The 27,730-nt window shown below is 37.2% G+C and overlaps 1 protein-coding gene across 26 annotated transcripts in view; it reads right to left on the bottom strand.

Moving 5' to 3' along the window:
* Positions 1-27,730, bottom strand: part of ANK2 (ankyrin 2) — a 687,167-nt gene that overhangs the window by 93,295 nt on the left and 566,142 nt on the right. For 15 of the 26 annotated variants that reach the window (XM_053569130.1, XM_053568642.1, XM_053568030.1 and 12 more), the window contains 11 exons: positions 27,350-27,448; positions 27,088-27,186; positions 21,484-21,582; positions 15,779-15,976; positions 13,149-13,247; positions 12,508-12,606; positions 10,272-10,469; positions 6,745-6,843; positions 5,945-6,043; positions 1,242-1,340; positions 211-309 (listed from right to left, as the gene is read on the bottom strand). In XM_053569130.1, the coding sequence (XP_053425105.1) occupies positions 211-309; positions 1,242-1,340; positions 5,945-6,043; positions 6,745-6,843; positions 10,272-10,469; positions 12,508-12,606; positions 13,149-13,247; positions 15,779-15,976; positions 21,484-21,582; positions 27,088-27,186; positions 27,350-27,448 (1,287 nt within the window). The remainder of the gene's footprint in view (positions 1-210; positions 310-1,241; positions 1,341-5,944; positions 6,044-6,744; positions 6,844-10,271; positions 10,470-12,507; positions 12,607-13,148; positions 13,248-15,778; positions 15,977-21,483; positions 21,583-27,087; positions 27,187-27,349; positions 27,449-27,730) is intronic. The other 11 variants (XM_053568716.1, XM_053569481.1, XM_053569561.1 and 8 more) reach the window with 3 other exon arrangements.

The raw sequence follows: 27,730 nt of genomic DNA, 5'->3' as shown, positions 1-27,730 counted from the left end.
TTTTGTATAAATTTACGTTGAGTAAAACCCCTGCATTCATTGTGAAAATTCATTTATTTCTGCACACTTCTATGTATCTCCTACAATCCATTTAACAAAAAGTTCAAAACTAAAAGTCCTAAACATTTGGGGGATGAAAAAGTACTGTACATGTATGTGGCTTGAGAGCCGAGAGAGCAGCGCAGAAGCTAACCGGTCACCGGTACTCACCGTGGTGGTGGTGGTCACCTCCTCAGTTACAACCTTCAGAGTGTCCACCACAGAGATGTAGCCCAGACGCTTCGCAATCGCCAAGGCAGTGTTGCCATTCTGAAGACAGAGTGAGAGACAGAAAGTGAGAAACGAGAGGGAGGACTGAGATGTGAGCCAATGAGATCACCCGCGGCTCTGCATGAGCCAGCATTTCTTTCCAAAACAAGGCACAGCTTAGGAAAATCACTAGTTTTTACCATTACGTCTAAATCTGTCTTTGTAACTTCTTTAGACTATAGCTCAGGTCACCATGGTAACACAACAAGCTTGCATCTGCCTGCTCTTTTTACTAAGAAGCACTGGACGCTTTAACCCTAAGGTTGTCAAATATCCTCAGCAAATCCTGTATTGTGCTTAGGAAAGAACCTCTTGATGCCTCCAAAAACTTTTTGCAAGTACCAGATACACACTTATTCCTCCTTATCAGAGGTCAGGCCATTTGCTGCAGGTAAGATGTTACGGTGGAGGCTGGGGGGGCACAGTAACATACTTAGCTACAGCCGTGCAGACACTCACTACGCACCAAAGTGACACAGAGCAAGCAAGCAGGCTGAGATCCCAGGCCACTGGGACATCCTGGTTTGTTTAATTGCACAGCTTAGTTTACATTTCAATGGCTCCACAACCCAAGGAGCTTTGTCTAAGCCAGCAGCACCCTTAACCAAGGCTGCTTAAGCAGGCGGAGAGGGAGTGGTTTGATTTCTTGCCCACATCTGAGAGCCAGCTGTAAGCAGAGCAAGTTCCAGCAATCCCCAAGCAGGAGGGCCCGCTCTCTAGAGAGAGCCAACTGAGTCAGGCCAACTGCTTTCCTGGGGCAAGCACTCCCGGGGAAGTCACGCTGACTTCTGGAAAGGCTTTCCCAAAATCTGGGGCTTTCCAGAGTCCAGGGCTGATTTAAGGACGATGTTTCTGAACTCAGCTCAGACAAGAGGCCATGGGGCAAGAGAAGAAGAAGGAAGCATGGTGGGGGACAGCCACCCCTGCCTTACCGCGGTGGTGGCGTTGGGCTTGGCCCCATGCTGGAGCAGGACGTTGATGATGTGCGTGTGACCCTGCTGCGCGGCCTGGTGCAAAGGCGTGTAGCCATTCTGCGGACAACAGTGGTGGTGGGCAGAGGGAGAGGAAAATTAGATTAGCCTTCATTTTGAATTTCTGAGTCTTATTTACAAGAAAATTATCATAATGCTTTGTTTATTTGGAGCCCAAGATTACCAGCGACCCATTTCTCAGCAGCAAACACTCCCTCACACCTTATGGTCTAGTAAACAGAGCAGAGACTAGTTTCTGCACCAAGTCTAACGGGCTCCAAATGCTAACTATAACTATTTTAACAAATTCGCATTTAAAACTGGGTAGGCTGAGAGGAGGTTTTAATGAGAAAGGGCATTATCGCCATGATTTCTTCCCGGAGAAATTAGGGAGGGTAAAACTTTTTAGCTGAAGGCTTCAGAGGGTCACATAAACCACTGCGTGTTCACATCACTTTCCTATAATTAACCTTTGGCTTTAGATTCAGGGACTCTTACTCAAAGAAAGGAAATCTCACTAAGTCTTACACTCCTTTCCGAGAACAGCTTTGGTCAAAGACAAGGATACACGTGCATTTAAGAGAGCGAAAGCCTTCACTGGAAACTGAGTGGTCCCCCCTCGATAAAGAAAAAGTCTTTACTAGATTTTGGGTATTCTGGTCTAAACTTCCATGAGAGTGGAAGCTCTGTAAGCTCTGACTTGGGGGGAATGCTGGTAAGGTTAGCATGCAGCCAGTCTTGCTCAGAACCGTAGAGGGTGGTAGGTGTAATACACGTTGGTCCCATCATCACAAATCGCATTTGAATCCTTGGAAGTCCAAGGAAACGGTAATAGCGACCACTCATGAAGCATTCATTTCCTCCAGGTACTGGCCCTTGTAGTTACTGCCTCTTCATTACCGTTCTGAAAATGAGGGTACTTGACTCGTGGTAGGTGTTTCATAAATAATGGCTGACTCAGTAAGCAATGAACAAACGATAATGTAATGAATATTTTTTCTCCTCATTTCAGACATGATGAAACTGAATACAACAAAGTTTATCAATTTCTCTACAGTTGTTCCAGAGACAGCTGCTGTGCAGAAGACTACAACAACCAATGGCTATCAGAACTACTCCTTAAAAATGTACTTGCCCCACCCCTAGTAAAATTTTATCTATATATTTCAGATCCAATTGTCCTGGCTCTTAGTTTGAGTGGCCCACTCATACTCTAAGCGGGTAAGAGTGTACACATAGTATAATGCCCCCTTTAGCCAAGGGCACTGCTGTGTCATGGCCAAGATGCATATTTGCTTACCTTGTCTATCTGGCACATCTATCTATATATGTGGACGCCACATTATTCTTTCTATACATTTACTGTGTCATTTCTGTACTTAGGAATGTACCCTTAAGTATGAGGGTCCATCTGCCTCTGAGTGGCCCCAAGTCTGGCACATCCCCACCTCTGCCACTCTGGGTGCCCTACAGCTGCTATACGTATATGCCTACAAAAGAATGACCCCAGGAAACCTGGAAAAATAAATCAGTCACAGGGACTCTGAGAAAACTATAGATATTGCAGGGAACCTGTTCTCAAATCAGGTAATCCGGGGGCATTTGAGGAGCACACAGTATGTGATATTTCTTCTAAAATTTCTTCCTTTCCATTATGTTTATATGTCTTATCAACTGAAATTACTTCCCTCCAGTATCAATCAAGTTAATTCATTCAACAAGCATCTCCTAACCATATACTAGGTACTAAATAAATTGGCATAAACATTAAATTATATAATAAATAATATACTAAAATACATAATATAAGTAAATATAAATTATATATATATATATATATATATATATATATATATATATATATGTTATGCCCTCAATAGATCACAAAATGTCAGAAAATGTCCCCCAGGACTGGTTTAACCTAACGTTTACCTGAAATGTCTGGGGAATGAGAATATTTCTCAAAAATTTTTGCATGAATGTGTGGCTGAATCTTTAATCCACTGTCACAAGCTAGAAGCTCTAGAGACCCACCTCTTATACCAACTATTCACAAATCCCCAAACCTCTCTAAACCCCAGTTTTCTCATTTATAAAATGAAAAAGCCACAATTTCAAGTTAGGTGAAGGATCAAATAAGTTGTCTGTGAAAATATTTTTTTTTTTAGCCTCAATAATTCTAGTAAAGATTATGGTAGGTCTTTTTTTTTTCCCCTTCCATGAAAAGCTCTATAATATATAATTAACAAAGTCTGGTTTGCCCCAAGCTGTTATGACAGGGTTTCATTCTAATTCTAAGCAACTAATAGTTCCACAAACTAAGTTCACTTTTCCAAATCTTTTATGCCAAGTCATAAATGTTCAAGGAGTAAAGTTAATCATTATGTTTTTTTTTTCAAAGCAATGAACCAATTTTTAGTAACTATGGTTACACATGAGTTGTGAGAAGGAAAATGTAAATTCTCCTCTAGAGATAACATTTCATATGAAAAAATTCCAACGGGTTTATTGGAAGACTGCCTTTCAAGGTATATATTTATCTATGCCCCTGAAGATTTGCGGCTCCAAATATAACAGTAAAAGCTCTACGTAGTTCACATAAAAAAATGAAACTAAAATGTTAAAATCAGATTTTTCTCTAAATCAAATGATCATTTGGTGAACATCAAACTGCAGGGAGGTCATTGATACTCTCTAGATAAGCTAGTGTTTGGTTGCCAAATATTACTACCAATTTAACAACCCACTAGACAAAAAAATATGATAAACATTTCCAAGGTCTATTAACCTCTTATTGCTTGTTACATTTTGCATTTCAAGATAATATCTAGATTTCAACAAGAATACCTTTCCTGAAATACTTACATGTGAGCTGGCTCAGCAAAAATGATGTTAGGGGCTAACGCTTGAGAATTTATATTAGTGCTTTTAAATAAGTGTCAAAGTTCAATTTCATGAGAACTCAAGAATTGGTCAGAAACTAGGCAGCAGCTCTTCTTGCTAGAGGAAGATTACAAATTTGAATCTCCAATGTTAACAGTATTATTTATATTTATAATTTAAAGAATTATATTTTAAATTAGCTTATAAATGGTTATGTATAGAAATGATTTTGTTTCTGCTTCCAAGAGAATATAAAAAGGAAGACTGACTCATAAAATTTTGACATATTTTTCATTAGTCCATCATGAGTGATGTCTTTGAAAACTCCCGAATGTACTCATATGCATTGACTTGAACCCACTCCCATAGCTATAATCAGAAATTTCTACTATATGAACTTTAAAAAATGCAAATAAATATTTCTTTGAACCTAAGCCCCTGGAGCTGCAAGTTATACTATGCATAAAAGCCACAGTCATAGTACTCATTTCTCTTCACCTTGAACCAATCTGAGTGTACTGTGTCATGTTCCGAACTTGCTTTGCTGAATGGGATACTTCAGGTATTACCTGTGGGATTAGGTCAGCTCTCCATTATTCTTGAGAACTTCCTTCACAGGCCTTACACATTACTGTCTCACTGAGCACGACCACATGATATTCCCAATGTGGCAAAGTTCAGTAAGAATGAAATGCAGTCTAGTTGCCTGTTTATTTCCTCATAAGAAGATGAGGGGTTGGTGGGGGAGGACAAGGCCCTGAAATCTGCCAGACCAGCAAGAGGTTTGAGCAGGCATCCATTGTATCCAGCAGTGAATTGTTAAATCGACATAACTTTATAATAGAAGTAGTTCTGAAGCTAACCTAACCTTGGCTGTCAAAGGTTGTTATAACAAACTACATAGCCTCTTCAAAATCACTTTAGAAGAGCAAAAAAAAAAAAAAGGAAAAATAAAATAATGCACTTGTAGCTCTGGTAAACTAGAGAAGTGTCCACATGACTAGATGTTTTTGGTTAAAGAAAATGCTATTTATTTTTTATTGGTAGCCAACTTTTATTTTTATGCCTAAGGAAACATATAGGGTGTTTAGGACTAATGTACTGGGCAATTTGCTACTTAGTGATAGTAACATAATCCCGAAAAAGCAAGCAAAATTATCTGTACTTTTTGAAAAGTTTTATTCAGCAATAAGAACATAATTTTTCATAGTTAAGGAAGTATGAAAAATTTGTTGAATTTTGAAAGCTGAATACATGCAGTGTTGGATCAAGGCACACACAGGACTGGCCAATGGGCGTATAAGGCACTCTGGTTAAGAAAACATAAAATCATGGCAACTGTAAAGTGATATGTTTGCTTGGTTTTGTTTTGTTTTGAGAGAGAGTCTCAAGCTGTCACCCTGGGTAGAGTGCCATGGCGTCACAGCTCACAGCAACCTCAAACTCTTGGGCTTAAGATTCTCTTGCCTCAGCCTCCCATGTAGCTGGGACTACAGGCATCCACCACAATGCCTGGCTATTTTTAAATTGTAGTTGTCATTGTTGTTTGGTGGGCCCGGGCTGGATTTAAACCGCCAGCTCCAGTGTATGTGGCTGGCGCCCTAACCTCTTGAGCTACAAGCGCCAAGCCAGTGATAATGGTTTTTAAACAATAGCTCACAATTCAGTAGGAAGCTAGAAAGAAATATTAAAAGTTCATTAGGTACTATCTGGAAAACTGTGCAAGTCATTTACTGTCTTGATTTGCTAATAGAAAATGAAAATAACTACAAGTATTTTACCTTGGTTTTTGCGTTAACATTGGCTCCCTGTTTCAGAAGAAAGTTGACCATTTTCACATTTCCATAGTGACAAGCCACAATTAAAGGAGTGTAACCAAGCTGTAAATAATAATAATAAATGACAAGTTAATAAATAAAGTAGAATTTTCACTGTTCTAGTAGTTAATACTCTAAGAGTAGAGTGATTAGTAGTTACTTTCAGTTTTGTAGGATGGGCAGAAATTCAACTTGAGGGTAGAAATATTATTTAGCAAATTATATTTATATCCCTGGCCACGAGGAACTTAACACCAGCAACAGAGATCAGACACGTGTGTAACTTAATCTGACAAAAAAGTAAGAGAGACACAAATAATACGATCTGAAGACAGTAAAGAGAGATTGATTCTGGTAAGTTCAGGAAGAGATACAAGAAAGATGTAACTACAGTGGTTTAAAGAATGGGTAAGAATTTAATGGCATAAAGTGGAAAAACCCATTTCCAGACCAAGGGCATGAAGGTAAGCAAGTATAGGGAGTAAACAGCAAGTCAACTGGACGAGCTAAAGCAACAGGGGAAAGAGTGGACTTGAGCCTGCAAAGCTGTAGTCTTCATGTGATTGTCCTGACAACATATTGCCCATTTGGACTTGATTCCAGAAGGAAATGGAGAGCTACTATAGATGTGTGCACAGGAGTTTATACTTCAGAATGGACTTTTAAGGAGGGAGCAGGACGTGGACATAGGGTGACCCAAACTGAGGCTAGCAGAAATCATCCAAGCCATGATCCATCATGGTCTTGACAGCAATTTGCTTTACCTTTGTGTGAGCATCCCGGTCAGCCCCATGCTTGGTGAGAATCTCTGCAACATTCACTTTATCTTCCTGGGCTGCAAGGTGTAAGGATGTGAGTCCACTCTATAGAAAGAATGGAACCAAAGGGGTACAGTTGAAGAAAAAAATACCTACAATATCATGTCTTTAAAAAATCCTGGGAAACTCATAGCTTCTTCCTAAAAACTGCATCTTCTGATATCTAACATAAACTCTTTAAGTTAATGACTTTTCATCCAAGACACATTCTCTAAGTTAGTCAACACTTTCGACAAATTACATTTTCCTTTTCTATATTAGGTACTTCCATTATGATGTTGGACTTCAATATAACTCAGGTAATAAGCTTCCAAAGAATATTCTTTTCAAACCCATTTGGGCCTCCTATTGAATCTATTTATTTACTTAAATAATTGATTAACCAACTACTACATTTACATCATATCCATAACCATAATCTATATTTTATCAATAAAATATCACTTAAAAATATTTTTAGAATGTAAAGAGTTACAGGAAATGAGTTCAAAATAGTTTCCTCTAGTGCTTAAAGAGAATATACTTTCTTGAGCATTCCCAGTAAATTCTAAATTTTTACAAAAGTAATCCCATCCCAGCCCTGTTCACCATTGCTTTGTAGGCCTGCTGTCCTGCCTTAGCAGGAAGGCTGACAATGGTAAGCCATGTTCCTCAATGTTCATGTTCATGGTATTAACTTCCAGAAATCAAAAACACTCTGACCTTTAAAAAAATATAACTGACTAACTGACAGGAAACCATTCTACAACTGGAAAAAAGGTCTTCAATTTCAGGGTCTGAGATTTTTTAATCCTTAGAGCTCTTTCTGTGAAGTTAACTTTGAGTTGCATAAAATATCAGGGTAACATAGTAGACATACCCTTTTGCATTACATTACTTCTAAAGAAATATTATTTAATTCTGATGTATAAAAAATCTGAGTATTGGGATAAAACAATCCTTGCTTATCTTGATTTTCTACATATTAAAATAGCAAACATAAAAAAATTTCTCTTTACAAAGACAGTTGACCTGTTAAAAAATATCATTGAAGTGATCAGTAAATGAAGTGATAATCAAATCTCAAAGACAATTCTGATGGCATTTCAAACACACATGCCTTTTTCTGCTCTATTTTCAGAATGGATCTTCTACAACGCAGAACTACAAACTAGTTTGAAAAATCTCTATAGTTTTTTCTGGTAAACTTGCATATCCAAATCAAATTATATTAACCCTTTTAATAAACCAAGAAAACAAAAGATATTGAAAGAGTTATTCTCAAAAAAAGTAATTTATTTCCTAAAATACACTGGTAGACGCAACAAATGGCTTTGTTTTATTGTGATTGATAAGGAATGTAATGTCATTTCTATGTTATAGTTCCTCCTGAGATATAATTATTTAGGAAGAATGTAATTATTTGTTTTTTCCAAAAGCAATGGGAAAATTTATCAGTGTGGCATTATCGTATTATATAATACCAAGTGAAAGGCAAAGTTACATTTTTTATATATAGATTTACATAATGTATTATTCAGATTATATCTGAACACATTTACTAAAGTTTTATGTTAGCGACAAATACATCATGCCCTTGTCTATGGGAGACCACTGAAAGATAACATTGAAATTGTTGTTATACAGATAACATAATTACTTTGTGATTCAAAATTGAATATTTTTCTTCATTGCTGAGTGTGCAACTCAAATATACTCATTAAATATTTGCTGACTGCTAACACTCTCTCAAAGAAAGTAATGTATTTAGAATACCATTAACAGAGGACATAGTGAACTGATTCCAGATATGCACCTATCTTTTTCATAAATTAAAAATAACCCCATCAGAAGCATTGCAAGATCAGTTTCATGAACTTTCTAGAATTTTAATCCTACATAGTATTTTGCTGAATTTCTGGGGTTCTTTTGCTTATTTTCAGATGAAGGTTTCTTTTTCATACACAGTAAATACATGCCTCCATAATATCCTAATATTAAATAAAATATTCTATATTTTATGGCTATAATATCCCCAATAGGATAAATGACCATGTAAATGACGTGATTTCAATAACCGCAAGGAAGTCCATGCCTCAGACTGGACAAGTGTCACTTTAACAAGTGTCTGGCTGATACACTGAATTTCATCATAAGGCTTTACCATGTTCATTCTTGTTACACTCAAAGTATCTTTTGGAAGACTAACTCTCAACATACTTTAAAAAAGGATCTGTGAAGACTTTCGATACAGGGCAGAGAACTGTATATGGACAAGGGTTGTACTGTAATAATTCCAAGGAATAAAGAAAAAAAACACAGGACTTCAGAGGCATTTAAAGGCATCTGTTTCTTATCTCTTTCTCAAGGATGCATGCAACATAATCTATTTACGAATGTTACTAAGACCAATTTATAATTTATACTTTAAAAAGCACTAATTAACTCAACAGTGAGATCTATGTAGAAAGCATAGTATTTGCATATTTGTGGAAAATTCTAAGAAACTTAATTGTCACTAAAAAACTTAATTGTCACTAAATCCACACAAAATCCACACTAAATCCATAAAAAGCACCAAGAGATCCAAACGACAAACTAATTTATAAATAAGTTTCCAATTTGCAGTTTCTTAGTAGCTGGCTCTGGGGGGAGTACATGTAAGACAGAGAGATAAGTAGATCTGGATTTATATCTAGATAGAGAAATTGATAGATATGTACTTGCAAAAATCTAACTATGTTTATGTTTGAATAATATCTTTTCCCCTTATATCCTTGACTGCCAGTCAATCATAATTAATATGGAGGGAACACAAAAACCATTCTGTAGACAAGGCTGAAATGACTGAGAAGCTGCATGAAAAAGAGATATTCTGACCTTCATCACCACAACCAAGCTAGGCTGAAGTTAGCTCAAAAACTCTGTTGTACTGAGCTTCCTGCCCCCTACCCAGAGATGCCTTGATCTCAGCAGTGCTCTAGGATGACTTGGGTGGTAGACAAGGCCTGTCAGCTTAGAGGTGGTTGTTTGAGCTAAACCCCAGATGAAACCCTTCATTGTATGTATGTATGTATGTATGTATCTATCTATCTATCTATCAATCAATCAATGAGCCATCTATTTATCTATTTGAAATTTTGGATTAGGACCAGCAGACACTAGGACATTCTGGTCTGACTCACTGAATAACAGTGATATTAACTCTTGGGAGCCATGGGGTACACAGAGAAGCAGAAAAAGCAGATTGACAGAGACAAATGAATGAAATGGCTTGCTGAGAAAAGTCAAGATGCAAAAAATGTGGTCATACAGTCTGTGAGAGCACCCCTTGGCTTCCTCCTGGTTTTCGAGTCCTGTTTTTGAACTCTGTTACATATCTTTGTTTCCTTTAACTACAGCTCCCTTTTTTTGGTTCCAAGTTATGTTTGATTGGTTTCTGTTTACATTCATCCAAAGACTTTTGATTAAAGCAAGAGGTAAGAACAGGATACCTTGGTTGACATGTGGATATTGGCTCCCTTTTCCAGAAGCAAAGTGACCATATCCGTGTGCCCCTCCTGCGAGGCCAAGTGAAGTGGAGTAACTCCTTGTTTAGTGACGATGTTAGTCTCTGCTCCATAGTTCAGGAGTGTGGAAGCTATCTGCATTTGGTTTTTCTTGGCAGCAATATGTAACGGAGTATAGCCATTCTAGGAAAAAACACACACACACACAAACACACATACATATACAGTAAAACCTCCATAGCTGACCACCTCCCTACACTGACCATCTCCTTAAGTTGACCTAATTTTCATAGTCCAGACATGCATTACATGGACATATCAGTCTAACATGCCCAGTTCCTTATGTAGACCCCCTCCGTATGCTGACCAGCTTGTTATGGTCCCTTGGGTGACCACCTGACAGAGGTTCTACTATGCATAATAAGCTTAACAATTGCCCCAGTATGAATCTCAAGGAGACTCTCTAATTAATAGAAAAGTTAAAAGTGAGCTCACAGTTAATCGAAACTTTCACCCATCACAAGTTTCCATCCAACAATAACCAAATTGGTTATTTGGTATACTCAGCAACCAAAGTCACAAGGCATCTCATTCTATTATGAGACAGATACAGACACCAAAGTCCCAAAGCTGAAAAGCCCCTCCTTGTAATACAGGTTCTCTCCTAACAAATCACATAGAATAAATACACCAGGTTCACCTTCCACATGACTGTTTTCATATCTACTATCAGTCTCTGTTTCAGGCTAATATCCCTGTTCCTCTCACTGTTCCTGCTGGAAGCATCATTTCCAGACCTCTCTCCATAAATATGACCTGCTCTGAACTGGTTCTAGTGTGTCAATATTGCTCTGGAATTAGACGACCTGGAACAGAATGTTAAATCTCAGATATGGTTGTAGTAGTACAGATAAAACGGACCTATTTCTATGATCTTATTGCAATGCTCTTACTAGGGTGTTTCTAATGGTTTTTTCCTTTTACTGAGTATCCAGTAGATGCCAAGCAGTGTGTGAGATGCAGAAATCCAAAGGTGAATACAACATGATCCCTGTCTTTAAGGGGCTGCGTTCCAACAGAAAAACTGTCCCATATTGATCCTGTGGTCTATTCAAATACTGGCTCTCCCCCTTCTTCCCTGCAACACGCTGCCTCACGAGGCCATGAGTTGTGTGTGGGGGTCTGTGGGGTGGACCAGGATAATGCGTACTTTGTTCATAACAGCCAAATTGTCAACCCCCCAAATAAAACAAAAAACAAAACCTGTGGACCAAGAGTAAGTCTGTGAAGGTCAAACACAGGTATTGACTCTAACACTTATTAGTCATTTGGCTTTGGACACACTAACCTACTTAAATCTCACCTTCTCATCTGCAAAATGGAGATCTTTATAATACCAATATCATGGGATTATGATGAGATTAAATGAGATATTGCATGCAAAGTGCTAGGCAAACTTTTGGTACATAAACGGTGGTAGTTGCTTTATATTGTCATCTAATATAGCATAAATATTTCCCATCACACTAAATACTTTTTAAATAAACTCAAAATATTCTCAAAATGTATTTGCTGAATTAATAAATGGAGGATGAAATGATGACTTTATGTTTTCTATGACATGCATGTATATTGTTAGTGTAGCAAAAGGGCAACTCAAATAGTGGGAAGTGTCTTGCACATAGGACAAGTCTTGGGGCTGTTCTGGAAGTTGTTGCTACATAAATATCAAGGAGGCATTTCCCCTCATCTAGGGACTTCAGTGGATCCATGCTACAGTTAACACAGATGAAATATTTAAGACAAAGGAAAAAGCAAAAGTTTGATAAGTCTGAAAAAAATGAGAATATAAAATGATAAGTTATGGCATTCTGTTTATAGGAGAAAAGGAAAAACCTGCTAATGCCTGTATTTGTTGCCTTTCTCAAAATTCAGATTTTAGACTCTAAAACACTGAATGTTGCAAATAAGAGTCATCTCTACTGTGTGCTTACAGACATATCCCCTTCTTATTTGTTGACTGTAAAAATCTTAAAAGGTTTTGCAGAAGCAATTGGTAGAAATACGAGAAACATAAAAGGTGTCAGTAACAAAAGCTACTGTTACTAGAACTAGCTGCAGTCATACTATACCATGTGTTTAAAAAACAATTCCCTTGTACTTTCAGATTATGCTGTAGTCACACCCTACATCTGTAAATATTTTTTTTCTTAATCCTCACCTTGGCAGTGGCATGAGGGGAAGCACCCTTTTCCAGTAACAGCAGCGCCACCTTCTGGTTGTCGTAATGAGCAGCAACATGGAGTGGGGTAAGGCCATTCTGCAAAGGGTGTGTTTAAGTTTCAGCATTAATAAATTAGTGTTAGCTGCCCTGAAGCTACTAGGATGGATGGAAAAAGGTATTGATTAAGTCCATGTTAATTAATTAATACAGTCAATAGGAAAAAAAGAATTAAAATAAACAAATACCTAATAATTTCTTAATAACTTCCATACTCGAAACATAACTAAAATCGAAAATAGTTGAACTTGCATTAGCAAAGGGCATCTTGAAGGTCATAGTGGTCTCAAATGCTACGTAAGAAATACTGCCTTAACACTGCCGGGATTCTTCTTAACACGGAGGAGTTCTGGACCCTGTTGTGACATGAACAAACATTTGAGACACAGCTCCAAATGCTTTCTGAATGGGTGTGTCTATGAAGGTCACAGACAGATATCTCTATCATGTCTACCTGACATAGTTTTATGAGTTGCATTTGTATTCCATTCAGAGGAGTGAAAAAAAATATTTTTACAGATCTACAAATCTCTCAACTCAACTGAGTTATATAATAAAAAGTTGTTCTTGAAAATCTTTACCTTCCCTGCAGAATCTGCAGCAGCCCTACGTTGTAAGAGAAGTTTTGCCACATCCAGGCTTCCATACTTGGCCGCCACATGCAGGGGAGTAAAACCCTTCTGAAAATATGAACAACAAAAGTAAAATTCAGTATTTATTTCTGTGACTCCTAATAAGACATTTTGTATTTCTTAACACAGGAAGCAAATTATGCTAATTCTCAATTTGGAAAATATACCAGTAGCATTAAATCTGTTAGCCATAAACAAGGATTAGGATACAGGATGAAACTTTACATTAAGAAGTTTAGGTTGATAAATAAAATAAAAAGAAATTTTATATTAAGGGCTTGAGAGACTGAAATCTGACTTTATAGGCTTGAGATTTTTAAAAGTCACTAGTATCATTAAACTGGCTCCAATATGTGAATTGGAGGGCGGGAGGCCTTTTTCTTGCCTCTAAATTTAGTAGGATTGAAACAACAGCTGCCTTTTCTCCAACCCTCCTTTTCTTTTGTTCAATCCTTTTTCGTAACATAGAAATTCTAAATTTTTTCATTTAAGTTTTAAAATGTTTTGGTATTGGTGATAAAAAATTATTTGTGATTTAGTTAACTTATATTCTCGACAAAAATGGCAAGATAAATGATTTATAGGACAAAGAAAAGAAATGCTTACTTTTAAAAAGCAACTCCCATCCTGACTGCTCCCATTGCTTCCTTTCCTCAGAAGATTCACACAGTCTAAAAAACCAATTCCTTTTGTAAAAGATATTCTACTTCTGGCTTGATGTTGGGTTAATTAACATCAGACTTTTAAACACACCAAAGCTTTAAAGCTTTTTTAAAAAGACTTCTCTCCTACACATTTATATGTGCACATTCAACATCTTGCGTGCCTAACCCATAGCCACCGTCTGTAATTAGCAATGGGTTATAAATACAGAGAAGCCTCTGGACTAAGCACTCAAGATGGCACACTTCCTACATCGTGATCTCAAATTCATCCTGTTGGCCAGACAGTGTAACCACATGCTTTTCCGGCACTAGAGTGCGAGTGGGGGAATTCTAACACGGACCAGGGTGTGTAAAACCCACACAGCCAATACGCCTGGATTAGGTGCTCAGAGATAAGGCTTGTCCTTGGACCCTGTAAGTGCTGGTCAGAAATACAGAATATTGCTCAGGAAGCAATATTACACTTTCACAGTGTCACCAGAGAAAGTATTTTTAACTACGATGATGTTTTCCTTTTTGCTTCTCTTTGGAACATTTGGTACTAATACATTCTGGAAAGACAGTGAATCTTCCAAATGTGGGACAAATGTAGGAAGCGTTTTTTTTCCTTCTTCTGTTAGTCCACATGCACCGACACTTGCTCACAAAGCTCTCTCCCCTCCACTCAATGCACACGATTGCGGTGACACCAAACGAAGTCCAGGTCTTGGAGACAAATCATGTGGTGAGGAATTTAATTATCCTTAAGTCCTGCGGAATAGTGATCTAACTACTTTATACTTTTGGAAACTCCTATTAGACAAAACCATATAGAATCTTTACTACAGAATCACAAAATCAAGATTAGAGAGCATCTCCTGAATCATGCATCACCTTCTTCCTCTGTGTTCATCTCACCAGGATTTCATTTACCCTCGGATATTTATAAACACTTAAATGGCTTTAATGATAGGGAATCAACCACCATCCAGCCCTAGTCAGGCACACCATCGAAATGCTCTGTTTCATAGTTCTTCTATTTTATTATACTAATTTGCTAAGAATCCAGATCTATTTTTTTATCCTAAAAAACTCTTTGAAAGATAAAGGATATGTTTTATTCTTTATTTCTGTATTTCACCTATGCTTTGATCTGAGAAGACAATTGCTAAGTCTCTTTGCTCTTCCATGGTAGCTCAATTTGTTTTGGTCCTCTCAGTTGGGTGTGTTTGTTTTATTCTAAGTTACCTTCAAATAGTGAATTTCAAATAGAATATATAAAGTGCAGGTAAAATTACTCAGCCCTATTGTGAAACGTTGAACGTAAGTAAAATACAGGCTGGTGTATATTCAATGTCAGTAACCACTAATGGGGTATTACTTTCCAGCTCAGCACTGTTCAGACACTGTGGATAGAAATTGGAGGTGAGAATGGGAATGAGAATATCAAATAGGTGATGGCCATTAGGGTTGGAAAACCCACAGTGAAGCGAGTTTCCATATAGCACTGCATCTCACAAGAAACATGGTACCGCTGAGCTAATGCAACATTCTCTTCCTCATTAGTAATACCAGTCAGTGTGTTAGAGAATCTTTTTTTTTTTCTCTCTTGAGAATACACTATAGATTTTAAGATGGAAAGGGAAGAAAATTTTGCCCTTGCTTTATGGAAGTCATCTTAGTTAAAGTATTAGATACTACACGAGAACCAACATTGGCATTAATGAGAATGAAATTCAGAATCTGTATTGAAGATATTATGTGAATCTTACGATCCCCTCTGATCACTCTGAAAATGAATGTGAAATATTCAGAGAAAGAATAGAGCCAGAGACCTCAAGATACATACCCTTTTGGTAACGCTGTGCAGTGGAGCAGAGGGCCCTGACGGAGGGACCCTCTCAGTAGGCATTGTCATTACGCCCTTCTCCTTACCTTGGTAGCTAAGGAGTGGGCTGCTCCTGCTTCCAAAAGGACTGACGCCACATCCACCTGGCCTTCCCGGGCAGAGATGTGCAGTGGTGTGTAGCCATTTGTAGTGGCCGCATCTGGATGAGCCATATGTTGGAGAAGCAGCTGGACGATTTCTGTCTTACCCAGGCGGGAGGCAATATGCAATGGTGTCTGTTCCTCCTACAACTCAAGTCAAGTGAAAAGTTAGTGCCAGGTGGACGGAACGTCACTGCCACTCAGATGTTTCACGATGTCTTCACGGAATCTCTAGGAACCTCTATCCGAAAGGAAATCATTGCTACTTTGATCACAGCTTATTTTATATTTTGCAACAGAAATGCCCTGTTTAGTTACAAACTCTCTCTTAGAAAAGTTTTTAGAAGTATGAACTTCCATGAAGTTGGTCATTGTTTTCTGGGTACCCCCAAATATTTTTCATCTTATCAATTTCAGTTGTCGTTTATGTTTAAATATAAACTAACTCGTGATTTTGAATAAGAAAGAAATCTAGTCCAAAAGTCCTAAGACCTAGATTCTCATCCAAGAGTTTTCACTTAGAGACAGGATTTATTCTGGGAACTAGACCAAGAGAAAAAGAACCAGGGATGCTGGAAAATCTTTGTTCTCAACTCCATTCAGCAAGCCAAGGATACGAATGCCAGTTATTTTCTTCAAGGAGAAATTGGATAAAGAAGATATTGTTATCTGGTATAAAAAGATTTTTTTCCCATAGACATTACAGATTTGCATTGAGTACTTCAAAGTAAAATGGGACTCTGGCAAGAAGCAAATAGGGTGAATTATTTGTCAAGTGTTTTTCATTTTAAAGCAGAGGATGTGGAAGGACAAGTTCAAGGAAGCTCAACAATCACCTGACTCTAATGTGTGGTTAGGAATAATGTTTTCAGTGTTAAGAGAACCAGGCCAAACCACTGTCTCTTGTGCAAAGAAACTTGAGTGTAACCTTAGTGATGAAAAGAAGTATATCTTTACAATCTGCCCAAGAGCATGTCATAATAAAACTGAGGAAGGAAAACCTGGGCTAGCTTCCAGGGCTAAGAATGAATGGAGAAAAGATATAACAGAGCACGAAAGGTTTGTCTGAAAAAATGCAGTATCTTAAATTTATAAGGAAGAAAAAGAGAGCGCTATAGAAAGGAATGAAATAACATGAATTTCAAGGTACTGAAAAGTAATTAATAATACAGTTATTTCAGTAATTGTATTGATATGTTATGATATTTTGCAGTTTATAACCTTTCTTCACGTCTGATGAATATGAAACCCAATTCTTATAACAGACCTGGAAAAAAGGCACAAAATATATTATTAGACCATTTTCTAGATAAGGGAGTAAAAGGAATTAAGTGAGTCCGCACAGATTGTACAAGGTCATTATTTAACTATGAAAACAGAACTTCATTTCAGGCATTGAATTCTAAAATACAACATTTCTTCCTCTGCTCCTTCCATAGAAATAGATACAGTGAGATGACTTGTAAGAAAACTAACAGGAGAAGGTAACTCTCCTAGGAAAGGACCCTGACAACACTTTAGAAGACACACTTGTCCCTAATACAGGGGAGAAAATAGAGAAAGGGGGAGAATGAATGGTTACAAAAGTAAATGGTTAGCAAAACAAACGACAACAATAAAAAGTAAAAAACAAGGAACTCCAGAATAGCTGTGGGGCATGCACATCTGTTGTGCCTGAGTTTCCCTTCAGAAAGGAAGTGGGTACTACAAGTGACAGTTGAAAATCCATTTTCAGCCTGGCGCAGTGGCTCCCACCTGTAATCCTGCACTCGGGAAGGCCAAGTGGGTGCATTGCTTGAGCTCAGGAGTTTGAAACTAGTCCGAGCAAGAACAAGACCCCATCTCTATTAAAAATAGAAAAATTAGCTGGGTGTGCTGGCGGGTGCCTGTAGACTCAGCTACTCAGGAGGTTGAGGCAAGAGATCACTTCAGCCTGGGGGTTGCTATGAGCCATGATGCCCGGCATTCTACCCAGAGCACAAAGTGAGACTTTATCTAAGTAAATAAATAAATAAATAAAATGTATTTTTCAATGAATAAGGGAGAAAGTTGGAGCTATCATGACTCTTTAATGATTGAAGTTTAATCCATAGCTGAGAAGTAGCAATCCTTGACTGATGGTGGCTATGTAACTGATCAAATTATCAACTATTATTTCTTGGTCCTTAGAAATAATGTATTTTTTTGTTGTTGTTTAATGTTAAGAAGTAAGGTGTTTTGCATACTTTAAAAAAAAATTGGTATAATCCTCTATGAAAGTGGAAAAATAATATACAAATTTTGCTAAGAAAAATCTGTAACCAGGGATGTAAGACCTTTTGAAGTTTGGGCAATTATTTCCCTGCTGAATGGCAAAAGTTGGATTTATTGCCCCAAGCTAAAATTACTCTAAGCCAAGGTGAAGAAGCGGGAAAATGAGCAGGAGCCTGATCTCCTAGATATTTTCTAGTTGTGAGAGGCAATAATTTCCCCACCATAAAGCATCACTAATGGACACAGCCTATACCAGAAAATGGGCGCGGTCTGCCTCACCACCCCAGCCTGCTGTTTTATTTTGCTCTAAGGAAAGCAGAATTAGGGAAACTTGCTGAGCCAGAACTCCTTTTACAAAGAGACAGAAATAATGGTGGATGGACAAGGTTCAAAAACTCGATACGTTTTTGCTATTAGTTACTAACAGGGTTCCCAGGAAGTAAGCCTACTCCCAGCTAACTAAAGATCTAAGTAAATTAAATTGCAAGGAACTGTACAGTGAAGGACCCTACAAGTTCATAATCCCTAGAGCAAATTCCAGGCCCCATAATTGTGCCAACAGAGTAAGCTTACGGCAAGAGAGTTCCCAGATGGGCAGGCCCTGGTGGCCCTCTGTTATGTCCTCTGCAGATACTGGGCAAGGAAGGACCCTCCGGAGAGCTGGCCTCAGTGCGAACACAGTGGCTGACAGAGGAACTTAGGCCACTGAACCCTCTCCCATCCAGCTTGTCTGGCAAAATACACTTTATTTTCTGGACTGGTAAATAGAGTATTCTGCTTGCACTTTTTAAATTAGAGATATTATTGTGACTGTGTGGTTTTTCTTTTCTTGTTAATATATATTGGAAGTAGGCAAAATATAATTTAGTCCTATGGCTGTATAACCATGAAATACTATTTCTAAACCCAATTGAGAGGATCTCAGACTATCCAGAGATCTTGACCTTGGAGCTCAATGTAGTAACAGTATAATTTTTGATTATTTCCTGTTCGGAAAGGGTGAATTCTAGAGCCAGGGTATTAGGTTAAGAGATGATGTTATCAAAAGTGTTTGTGCTGGGAAACCAAGAGATAAAACGGGGCAGATTGATATGTGTTCTTTTTCTGCCCAATATTCCCTATACCCTTCTTCTGGGAACAGCCCTCCTCTTTCGGGGGTAAGTAGACATTGCAAACTCCATGAGGCTCTAAAATGGCTGCCAATCATCTTCCCCCAACTCATAAATGGGCTGCAGGAATGGGCATGTGCTCAGGTTTGATCCTTATCTGGGTCATAGTCATCAGCTCAAAAAGGGAAAGTAAATAATTAAAGGGGGTTTGGAGAGGAGAGAAAAGGTCTCTCTGCATTTGAAATGGGAGGTGAGGTAAGCAAGAACAGAACCAGAGGAGACATCCTTTCTTATCCTAACTCTTGTGACTACAAGTGAGTTGGGCAATCCTGAATTTTAGGATCCTAAGCCACCCTACACCACAGTGTTGCTCTTTGTATAAAGTAAAATAATTTGTGCTTTATGAATGATAAAACACTGTACAAAGGTTAACTAAATCAAAGAGTTTCATGGAAACGTTAAAAGACTAAATGAAAATCAACAACCCATGGTGAAAGGGCATAGAAAATAGAACACGTGGAAGGGGAAACTCGAGCTCCTGGCAGCTCAAAGTATTATCCCAGGATCTCAAGCAGGGACATCACTGGTGAGTTTGTTAGAAATGCAGACTTGAGTTACAATACACATTTTGAAAGGGCCCCCATGTAATTTTTATGCATATTGATCTCTGGAGAGCACTGCTTCATAAGGCTATGGTATTTTTCCTGTTTGCAATACAAAAGGATGCTATGGGGAAAGAATTTTAGTTGCACCTTAGAATAGGTGGTAGAGCTGAAAAGAAAAAACAAACAAAAGATAAAAATCAAATATGCTATTTAAATTATGAAGAATAAATAATTATGAGAGACTTATTTATATACATAGACCACGAAACTAAATGTAGTTGCAAAAATGAAGTAAAAAAGTAGAACTGATGAAATCTACATGCTAAATAAATAAATAAACGTCATTATATCTCAAGAGAAAGAATCTATAATTAGTGGGGGTTTCAGAAAAGAGGCTTCAGAGGGCATCCGAAATGGTGTGAGGCTGTTATAATAGATTAAATCAAAATCAATTTAGAAAATTTGGCAGAAATATATGAAAATGCATACTTTCCACTAAAAGTAGAAAAAAATTGAATTTGAATAACAGAAATATATTAAGGGGTTTTATTTTAAGAGAGTGAAATGGAAAACTCATTTATTATTGAATATCAATTACAAAACTTTTACAGACACTGTTGCTGGTAAAAATAGTGAAGTATGTGGTACACAAGGTACAGTGGTTGGCCGCAGAGATATTTTGAACATAGTTGAATGCCAGGTAACCATAAAGGAAAACAAGAAATATGTCATGGGAGGGGAAGAATATGGTTGAATAACAACAAATATAAATATATAAAAACATATTATACCAATGATGATTACCAAGGAACATCAATTACACTACATGTACAATGGCTAGAAAGACAGATTAAAACTAAACCAACAAGAGTAGTGTCAAGGTTCCCAATTTACCACTGGATGCTGCATGAAGATCCATGGAACCCATTACCAAAAAAATTCATATTCAATTCACCAAGTCAGCGCATGCTAAGAAACAATGTGGATGAGGAAATAGAAAATATAGTAAATTGACAGAAATTACTGATGTATTCAGAAGAAAGGAAGGTCAGACAAGAAACTGGGAAGTGAAAGAAAGAAAGAAAAATGAACCTGTGAAGGAATAAGAACCAATTAGAAATAAAGGAAGTCTAATCAAGCAATCTCAAAGTCCAAATGATACTTCGGAAGAGCAGAAATGCAGAAGGTCTACATAGGTAATGTCAGAGTAAGAAGAAAAGTAGATACCCTTATAAAAAGGAGAGACATGAAAAGTATGAGGGGAAAACATAATTTGAGTATAGGAAACTAGAAAGCAATGACTGGTTTTGGTGGTAAGAAAAGTTTTGTAATATATCATAGGCGTAGTGCCTATGTACATAGGTTACATTTAAACATTCATAAAAATAAAGAGATGTGAAAATGCTTTCCTAGGTTAAAAAAGTGATTAAAATGTTAGTCAATGTCATATTTCCTAGTTGCTAAATTTTACATTTTTTCAAATGTTAATGGTTCTGAAATTTGGATGCATTTTTCATTGTGTGTATTTGCTTACGTAGCATTGCTTTTTTGCTTAAATAACTGTTACTGGGTTAATACTTTCACTTATAAGTCCATGGCATTTTCAAATCAAGGAACTAAAGCATAATCTCTTTAAGATAGGACTCAGGTACACAGTAGAGAACCTCAGAGCACCAGCACCTACCCTGGCTCTGGCATCGACAAGGGCACCATTTCTCAGGAGGCATCGGACCACTTCCACCTGCCCCGCTCGGGCGGCCATGTGTAGTGCCGTCTCCCCACGCTGCCAGGAAACAAAGATTATTGAATCATAAATAAACCTCCTGTTCTGGATGGTTATGTATAAAGTTGTCTCTTTCATGAAATTCAGCAATCTATGCAAGGTTTTAAGAAATCTATTAAAAAGCATAATTATTCAGTCTGGAAAAACAGTGATATATCTTCTCCATGTTTATAAGGATAAAGAAATGTTTTGTTTTTTTTTTCAATTCCATAACAATGGAAATTTACCCAAACATCTAGGATACCCTGAGGTTTAACTTCACCATCAAACTAAATTAAATTGGTTTGGGTGATAAAGTTATATTTTATCCTGCAAACCAAAAAATATGTCATTGTTGCACTTGATTCCATTTCAGTGGGAAACTCAAGGTGGTGAAGATCAAGTCAATACATTGCAAAAGAAAAATCATTGGCTCAGCGCTTGTTCCTCAGGGGCTAGGGTGCTGGCCACATACACTGAGGCTGGAGGGTTCGAAATCAGCCCCGGCCTGCCAAACAACAATGACAACTACAACTAAAAAATAGCTGGGAGTTGTGGCAGGTGCCTGTAGTCCCAGCTACTTGAGAGGCTGAGGCAAGAGAATCTCTTATGTCCAAGAGTTTGAAGTTGCTGTGAGCTGTGATGCCACAGCACCCTACCGAGGGCCACAAAGTGAGATTCTGTCTCAAAAAACAAACAAAAAATCATATTGCTTGTACCATACATAACTCATTTCTTCTCAAAATTCAAAATTTATTTCTCAAATAAACGGTTATTTTACATCTGAAATTTTTGCAGGAGCTCCTACTCAATGATGAATTTATGTATTTACGTTGTTTTATATGTCTTTGTAAATCATGACTACTCATAGAAGAAATCTGATTGGCCCAGGAGGTCCCCTCTTTCAGACTAACGAGCAGATTTAATTATGGACAGTTATTTGAGAGATGAGAAAAACAATTGTCAGCAGTGTCATCTGTCGAGGCAGCTGCCCTGGGCGTCGCATCACTTCCCAGGTATCTTCATTTCCCACCAACATATGACACACTTATCAGGAAATGGTGGCGTAAGGGGCAGCAGCAGCATGAGGGCAGATTAAGAGGATTTTCTCATCGAGAAGCCAGTTATCACTCTACTGCCTCGTAAGAGAGGGGTTTTTGAAAATCAGCGTAATTTAAAACCATATGTAGTTGTAAAGAACACAGGGTTTCATTCTTTCAAGTAATTTTACAGCTAGAAGAGAACAATAAAAACTACTACAGATTGATTTACCACAGCTATGCTAGAAAATAAGGCTGATTTCAACCAAATAAAGCAAACCATTCCAAATAAACTAAATTGATTTTAAAGTTGGTTGTGGTAACTGGACATTTCTGGCAAACTCCAGTGAACAATTGCTCCTGATTCCTTGAATGACAAATCCTTGACTCTAGAAACCGTAAGGTGAACTTTAATTTTGTACACACCTCACGGTTACTTTTCCCTAGTCCTTAGAGACTCATTCCTTTCGAAGTTATGAGAAATTCATGTCAGTGATTTGATTATGAAAGTAGTAAATTGGACACATAATTTGCTCTTCTTTGGTGATGACTCAATTTTCCTCTAATGACCTGATTTTGTGATGACAAATTTTGACTTTTGTAAAGTAAATGTATCTGGACTATGTCGTTTTATAAAATGACATGTTACTGGAATAGCAATATTTATCTTCAGACTTTAGATATAAAGTTGGATTTTTCTTCTTTGAGAAAGCAGGTTTTCTAACTTTTTTTCTGTTAATGATGCTTTCCAACCTTTCCAACTGAAAACCTAATTCTAAATAGGTGAATCTAAAATCTTCTAACTACCATCGTCCTGCCTCAGTGGAGGATTGGGACCAGGCCCCCCCGCCTCACCAAGGCCAAAATCCAAGGATGTGCAAAGCCTTTATATGAAATGATGTAGTATTTGCATAAAACCTATGCACATCTTCTAGTACCCTTCAAATCATGTCTAGATCATTTATAATGCTATGTGAATAGTTGTTATAGTTTTAAGATTTGTATTGTTTGAATTATAATATTATATTTTTGATAATTTTCAATCTGAGATTAATTCACAGATGTGGAACTTACAGAACCCATGGATACAGAGGACAAAGGCTAAAAGGCTAGAGATTTTACTAATTTTGGCAGAAATGAAAGCAAGAATAAATTTCCTTATAAGAAATTTTTGCAGGAGCTCCTACTCAATGATGAATTTATGTATTTATTTTATAAGCCAAGCTTTATCAATAAGGCCTTTTCAAAATATAAAAATGTTTTAATTAGTTAATATTTCTAAAACCCTTATTTTATACTTAAAATTATTTTAAGGTTTTTATGCATTTGAAATATATAAACTAGATATAAAACCTAAAGTATTAATCTTTATATTCAAAGAAAAGTTATGTATATACTATGCATACACCCACCATTTCCCCACTTTTTAACAAGGGTCTAATTTAATTATTATCTAATGTTTCTGGGGGATCAAAGCTTAATTTCTTTAAATTGTCCTTACCCTTTTATATTTATATCGCCATTGATTTTATATGTAAATATAAATAAGAAAACAAAGCGTAGCCTATTTTGTTGTAATATCTTTCATTTCTTGGTTGTTGAGCACTCCATCTGATTCAATAGCTTTGTTTTCCTTATCATAAGCTAATGAAATTTAAGAATTGGAAGAAATTTTTAAGCATAACATAAAGTGTGAACTTGACCATGAACCCATTGATTTATTAGAGGAAGGTGAAAACTGCACTATCTTGCATTCTACTCTTGATAGTCCTTAAAAGGGCTTGGTTTTCTGCTTTCATGGTTGTATGAAGACTTTGGATTATACATGCATTGCAACTGGCAGTTCAGCATTCTAGGTTTCAAAGTGCATTTATAAGCTTCCTAGAAAAGGAGTTTTCTGTCCAGCTTTTCTGTACACAATGGAGTTTTGGGTACGGCTCACGCGTGGAGTGACTCTTCAGACAAAAACAAGACTGGCAAGAGAATGAGTATGCTCATGTCCAAAGCGGGACTATGTTGCATGCCACTCCTCTGATCTGTCAACTGACCCTGCTGACAGCTGCATTGACTTCCACCGCAGCTGCGTCAAGTTGGAAAGCATCAAAGCACGACAAACAGCATTGCATTCAGAAATGCAACATGATTTCAGGCAACACACAAAGCCTTCAAGGGGTGGGAGTACTTTGCAGTTGAGAAATAGCCAACTCCGACAAAGCAAGCAGGCAGTAAGTGTTCACACAGGCTCCTAATCAACTTGCAGAGAGTTTTGGACCCAGTAGCTATAGTCTCACGTCATGAAAGTACACAAGTTCACAGGCATCCCACTGCTAGAGAAAGTCAAATTCCTCTAAAAGTAGGATTACTAGACTTAGCAAATATGCAAGATGGGCAGTTCAATTTTAATTCCAGACAAACAATGAAAAACTATTTTAGTATGTTTCAGCTATTGAATGGGACACACTTCTACTAAAAAAAGTTCATTGTTTATCAGAAGTTCAAATTTAACTGGGAGTCCTATATTTTATCCGGCCACCCTATATATAGGTGTCTACTGACAGAAGATGTATCTTACAAAACTAAAAGGACCAAAGAAAAAATAACTAGTGAGGAGAGGATTATATTGGCATGTGCCTCTCAAATATATATATATTTTTTTGAGTGAGCTGGGGGGAAACAGAATGTAATGAACAAAGGAACAGATAAAACAAAATGAAGAATTTTAGAATGACCACCAGTTAGAAGTTAAAGTTTAATATAGCAATTGCCAAATTTGGGAGACTTTAAGTTGAAATTTTTATTGTTTCAATGAGTGTTTCATATGTTTTTATGTGAAAATCTACATGTAGCCTGTGTATTTTTTTTTAATTTTTTAGAAGAGAGCATAACTCCATAACCATCAAAAGATTTGGAATCAGTCAGTTAAGCAAGTTAAGAGTGGCCACAGAATCCTACAACAATTTCATGTAAATTATTCTTTGAAGTTGGATAAAAATCTCCCCTAAAAAATATTAGCCTAGGGAATTGCAATCATTCTTATAACATGATAACATCATTTAACATAAGATCCCTATTGCTTCTATAATCCCGTAATTGGGACACAAATTAGAACAACAGAAAAGAAAAATAAAAAATAAAAATAAAAAACGGGCATGTACACAGAGTATTTTTCTTGAAAGTTATTTTATTTGCCTATATGTAAGCCCATTCAGGTCTTAATTTAAGAAAAAGAAAGTGGTGATCATCTCTTTTAAAAGATGCTGTCTTTTAAAGTTCTAAGAGATTAGCAATTAAAGTCAAACTGGTATGTTGTGAAATTACTTTTATGCTTAATTGGGTAATTGAAAATTAGCATATAATATTATTACCTTAGTATTACCTTGGGACCAATAAGCGTAATGAGGAAAACTCATAAATACAGACTTTAAATTTTTTAATGGTCTTATGCTCCAATTGTTGAGTAATATAGAGTATTAAATGACATTTAAAATTAAATAAATTTATTTCCACACTGGATTTTCTCTGGCATCAAAAGCTTTAGCAAAGAATCAGTGTGTAAAATACAGAGAAATGAGAATTTGAGAGTGAATTCAAGTGAAAAGTGAAATGGGATATTCTGTTTCATAACTTAAATGAGGTGAGATACCAAAGTTAGTAATAATAGTCAATCAATTGCTTTTGAAAAGGATTCATTTTAATTGTAGGCGCTAACATTTCTTTTGGTAGATTCATTTCTCTTGCACAGGTGAATCTCAATATTCCAGTGGCCTCTCCTCAACTATAAATACAGGACATCACTTTGTGCAAGGTTTTCTTGCTCAGGAGAAAATTTGCATTAGATAAGCTTGCCATGATCCAATGACCAAAGTGTAAAGGGGCAGAATCCAAGAAAATGAGAGGAATATAAAGAAATTAGAAGTACAAATACTAATTTAAAGTAGGTAGTAGAAGTTGGAGATTTCCAATATTTGCTGACAGACAGAAAATAGTCTAGAGACCAAACAATCATTTCAGGACACACAGAATAACTTGGAAGGAAGAATTTGATATTAAGTAAAATTCCTACTATTAGTCTATCTCTGGTGAATTTTTTTTGATTTGATGTTTTAGCAAAAATTACCTGGAATACAATTAACTCAACTAAGGTAAGCCCTGGAGATTCTATTTCCACCATTCACTTTCAGAGGATCTTTTAAAATGTATTTTGTTTTTAAAAATGTACTTAAGATTCAAGCTTGATCCATCTGCACCAGGAAGCTTAAACTGTCTCCTTCCATAGCTTCCATTTTATTTTCCAGTGCATCTTCCCCTATCGAGGCTCTTATCAGTGAAGTTACAGCAATCATTTCCTAAGATGTTATCACGTGGGCTCTCCCCAAAGCATGGCTGCTCGCCTCGATGACACACACAGACGTATCTACACACACGCAAACGCTCGGCTGCTCTCACTCTCTCTCCCTGTGGTTATTCTGATCCAAGCCATACTCACAATGTTAGTGACATCTGGAGAGGCTCCGTTCTGCAGCAGAAGGAGGACAATGTTCAAGTGGCCCATGAAGGCAGCCACATGTATTGGTGTGAGGCCAGACTGCGAAACAAAGCGACAGCAGTTTTACTCCTCTGCACCGGTAGGGCTTTGGGGCTTCTTCAGATAAATGAAACTTGAGTGAAGAGGACAGAGATGGGTGAAAGGAAAGGGAGGAAGGAGTCAGAGAAGGAATGCTTCATGACAAGCTGGAACATTTTTCTACCTCTGTTATAGCTTGGATTGAAGCCCCATATTTCACCAGCAGTTCCATGACTTTGATGCGGTTTTTCTTGCAGGCAATGTGCAGTGGAGTAAAACCGTTCTGTGCAAAAGACAATCAAGTTAGTTGAAGACATGCAGAAACCATTCTCACACAACTCCATGCTGGCACATTGCAGGCAATAATGTTACATCGTCACATAATGTTACCATTTCTTCAAACCCTGGAGGGGTTGGGATTTAGAAAGAAAAGTGGTGGTGTGTTCCTATAGGCAATGAATTTGGCTTCTAGGTGGTGAGCCTGTGTGTACTTCAGTGTGTGTGGTTACAGGGAAAACGAAAAGTGGAGAAAAAGCACAGACCTGGTGTTTGAAGAAGGAAAACA

This window comes from Nycticebus coucang, chromosome 1, assembly GCF_027406575.1.
Source record: "Nycticebus coucang isolate mNycCou1 chromosome 1, mNycCou1.pri, whole genome shotgun sequence".
Lineage (NCBI taxonomy): Eukaryota > Metazoa > Chordata > Mammalia > Primates > Lorisidae > Nycticebus > Nycticebus coucang.
The sequence above is the reverse complement of the archived record's forward strand: the minus strand, read 5'-3'. Positions and strand labels throughout refer to the sequence as shown.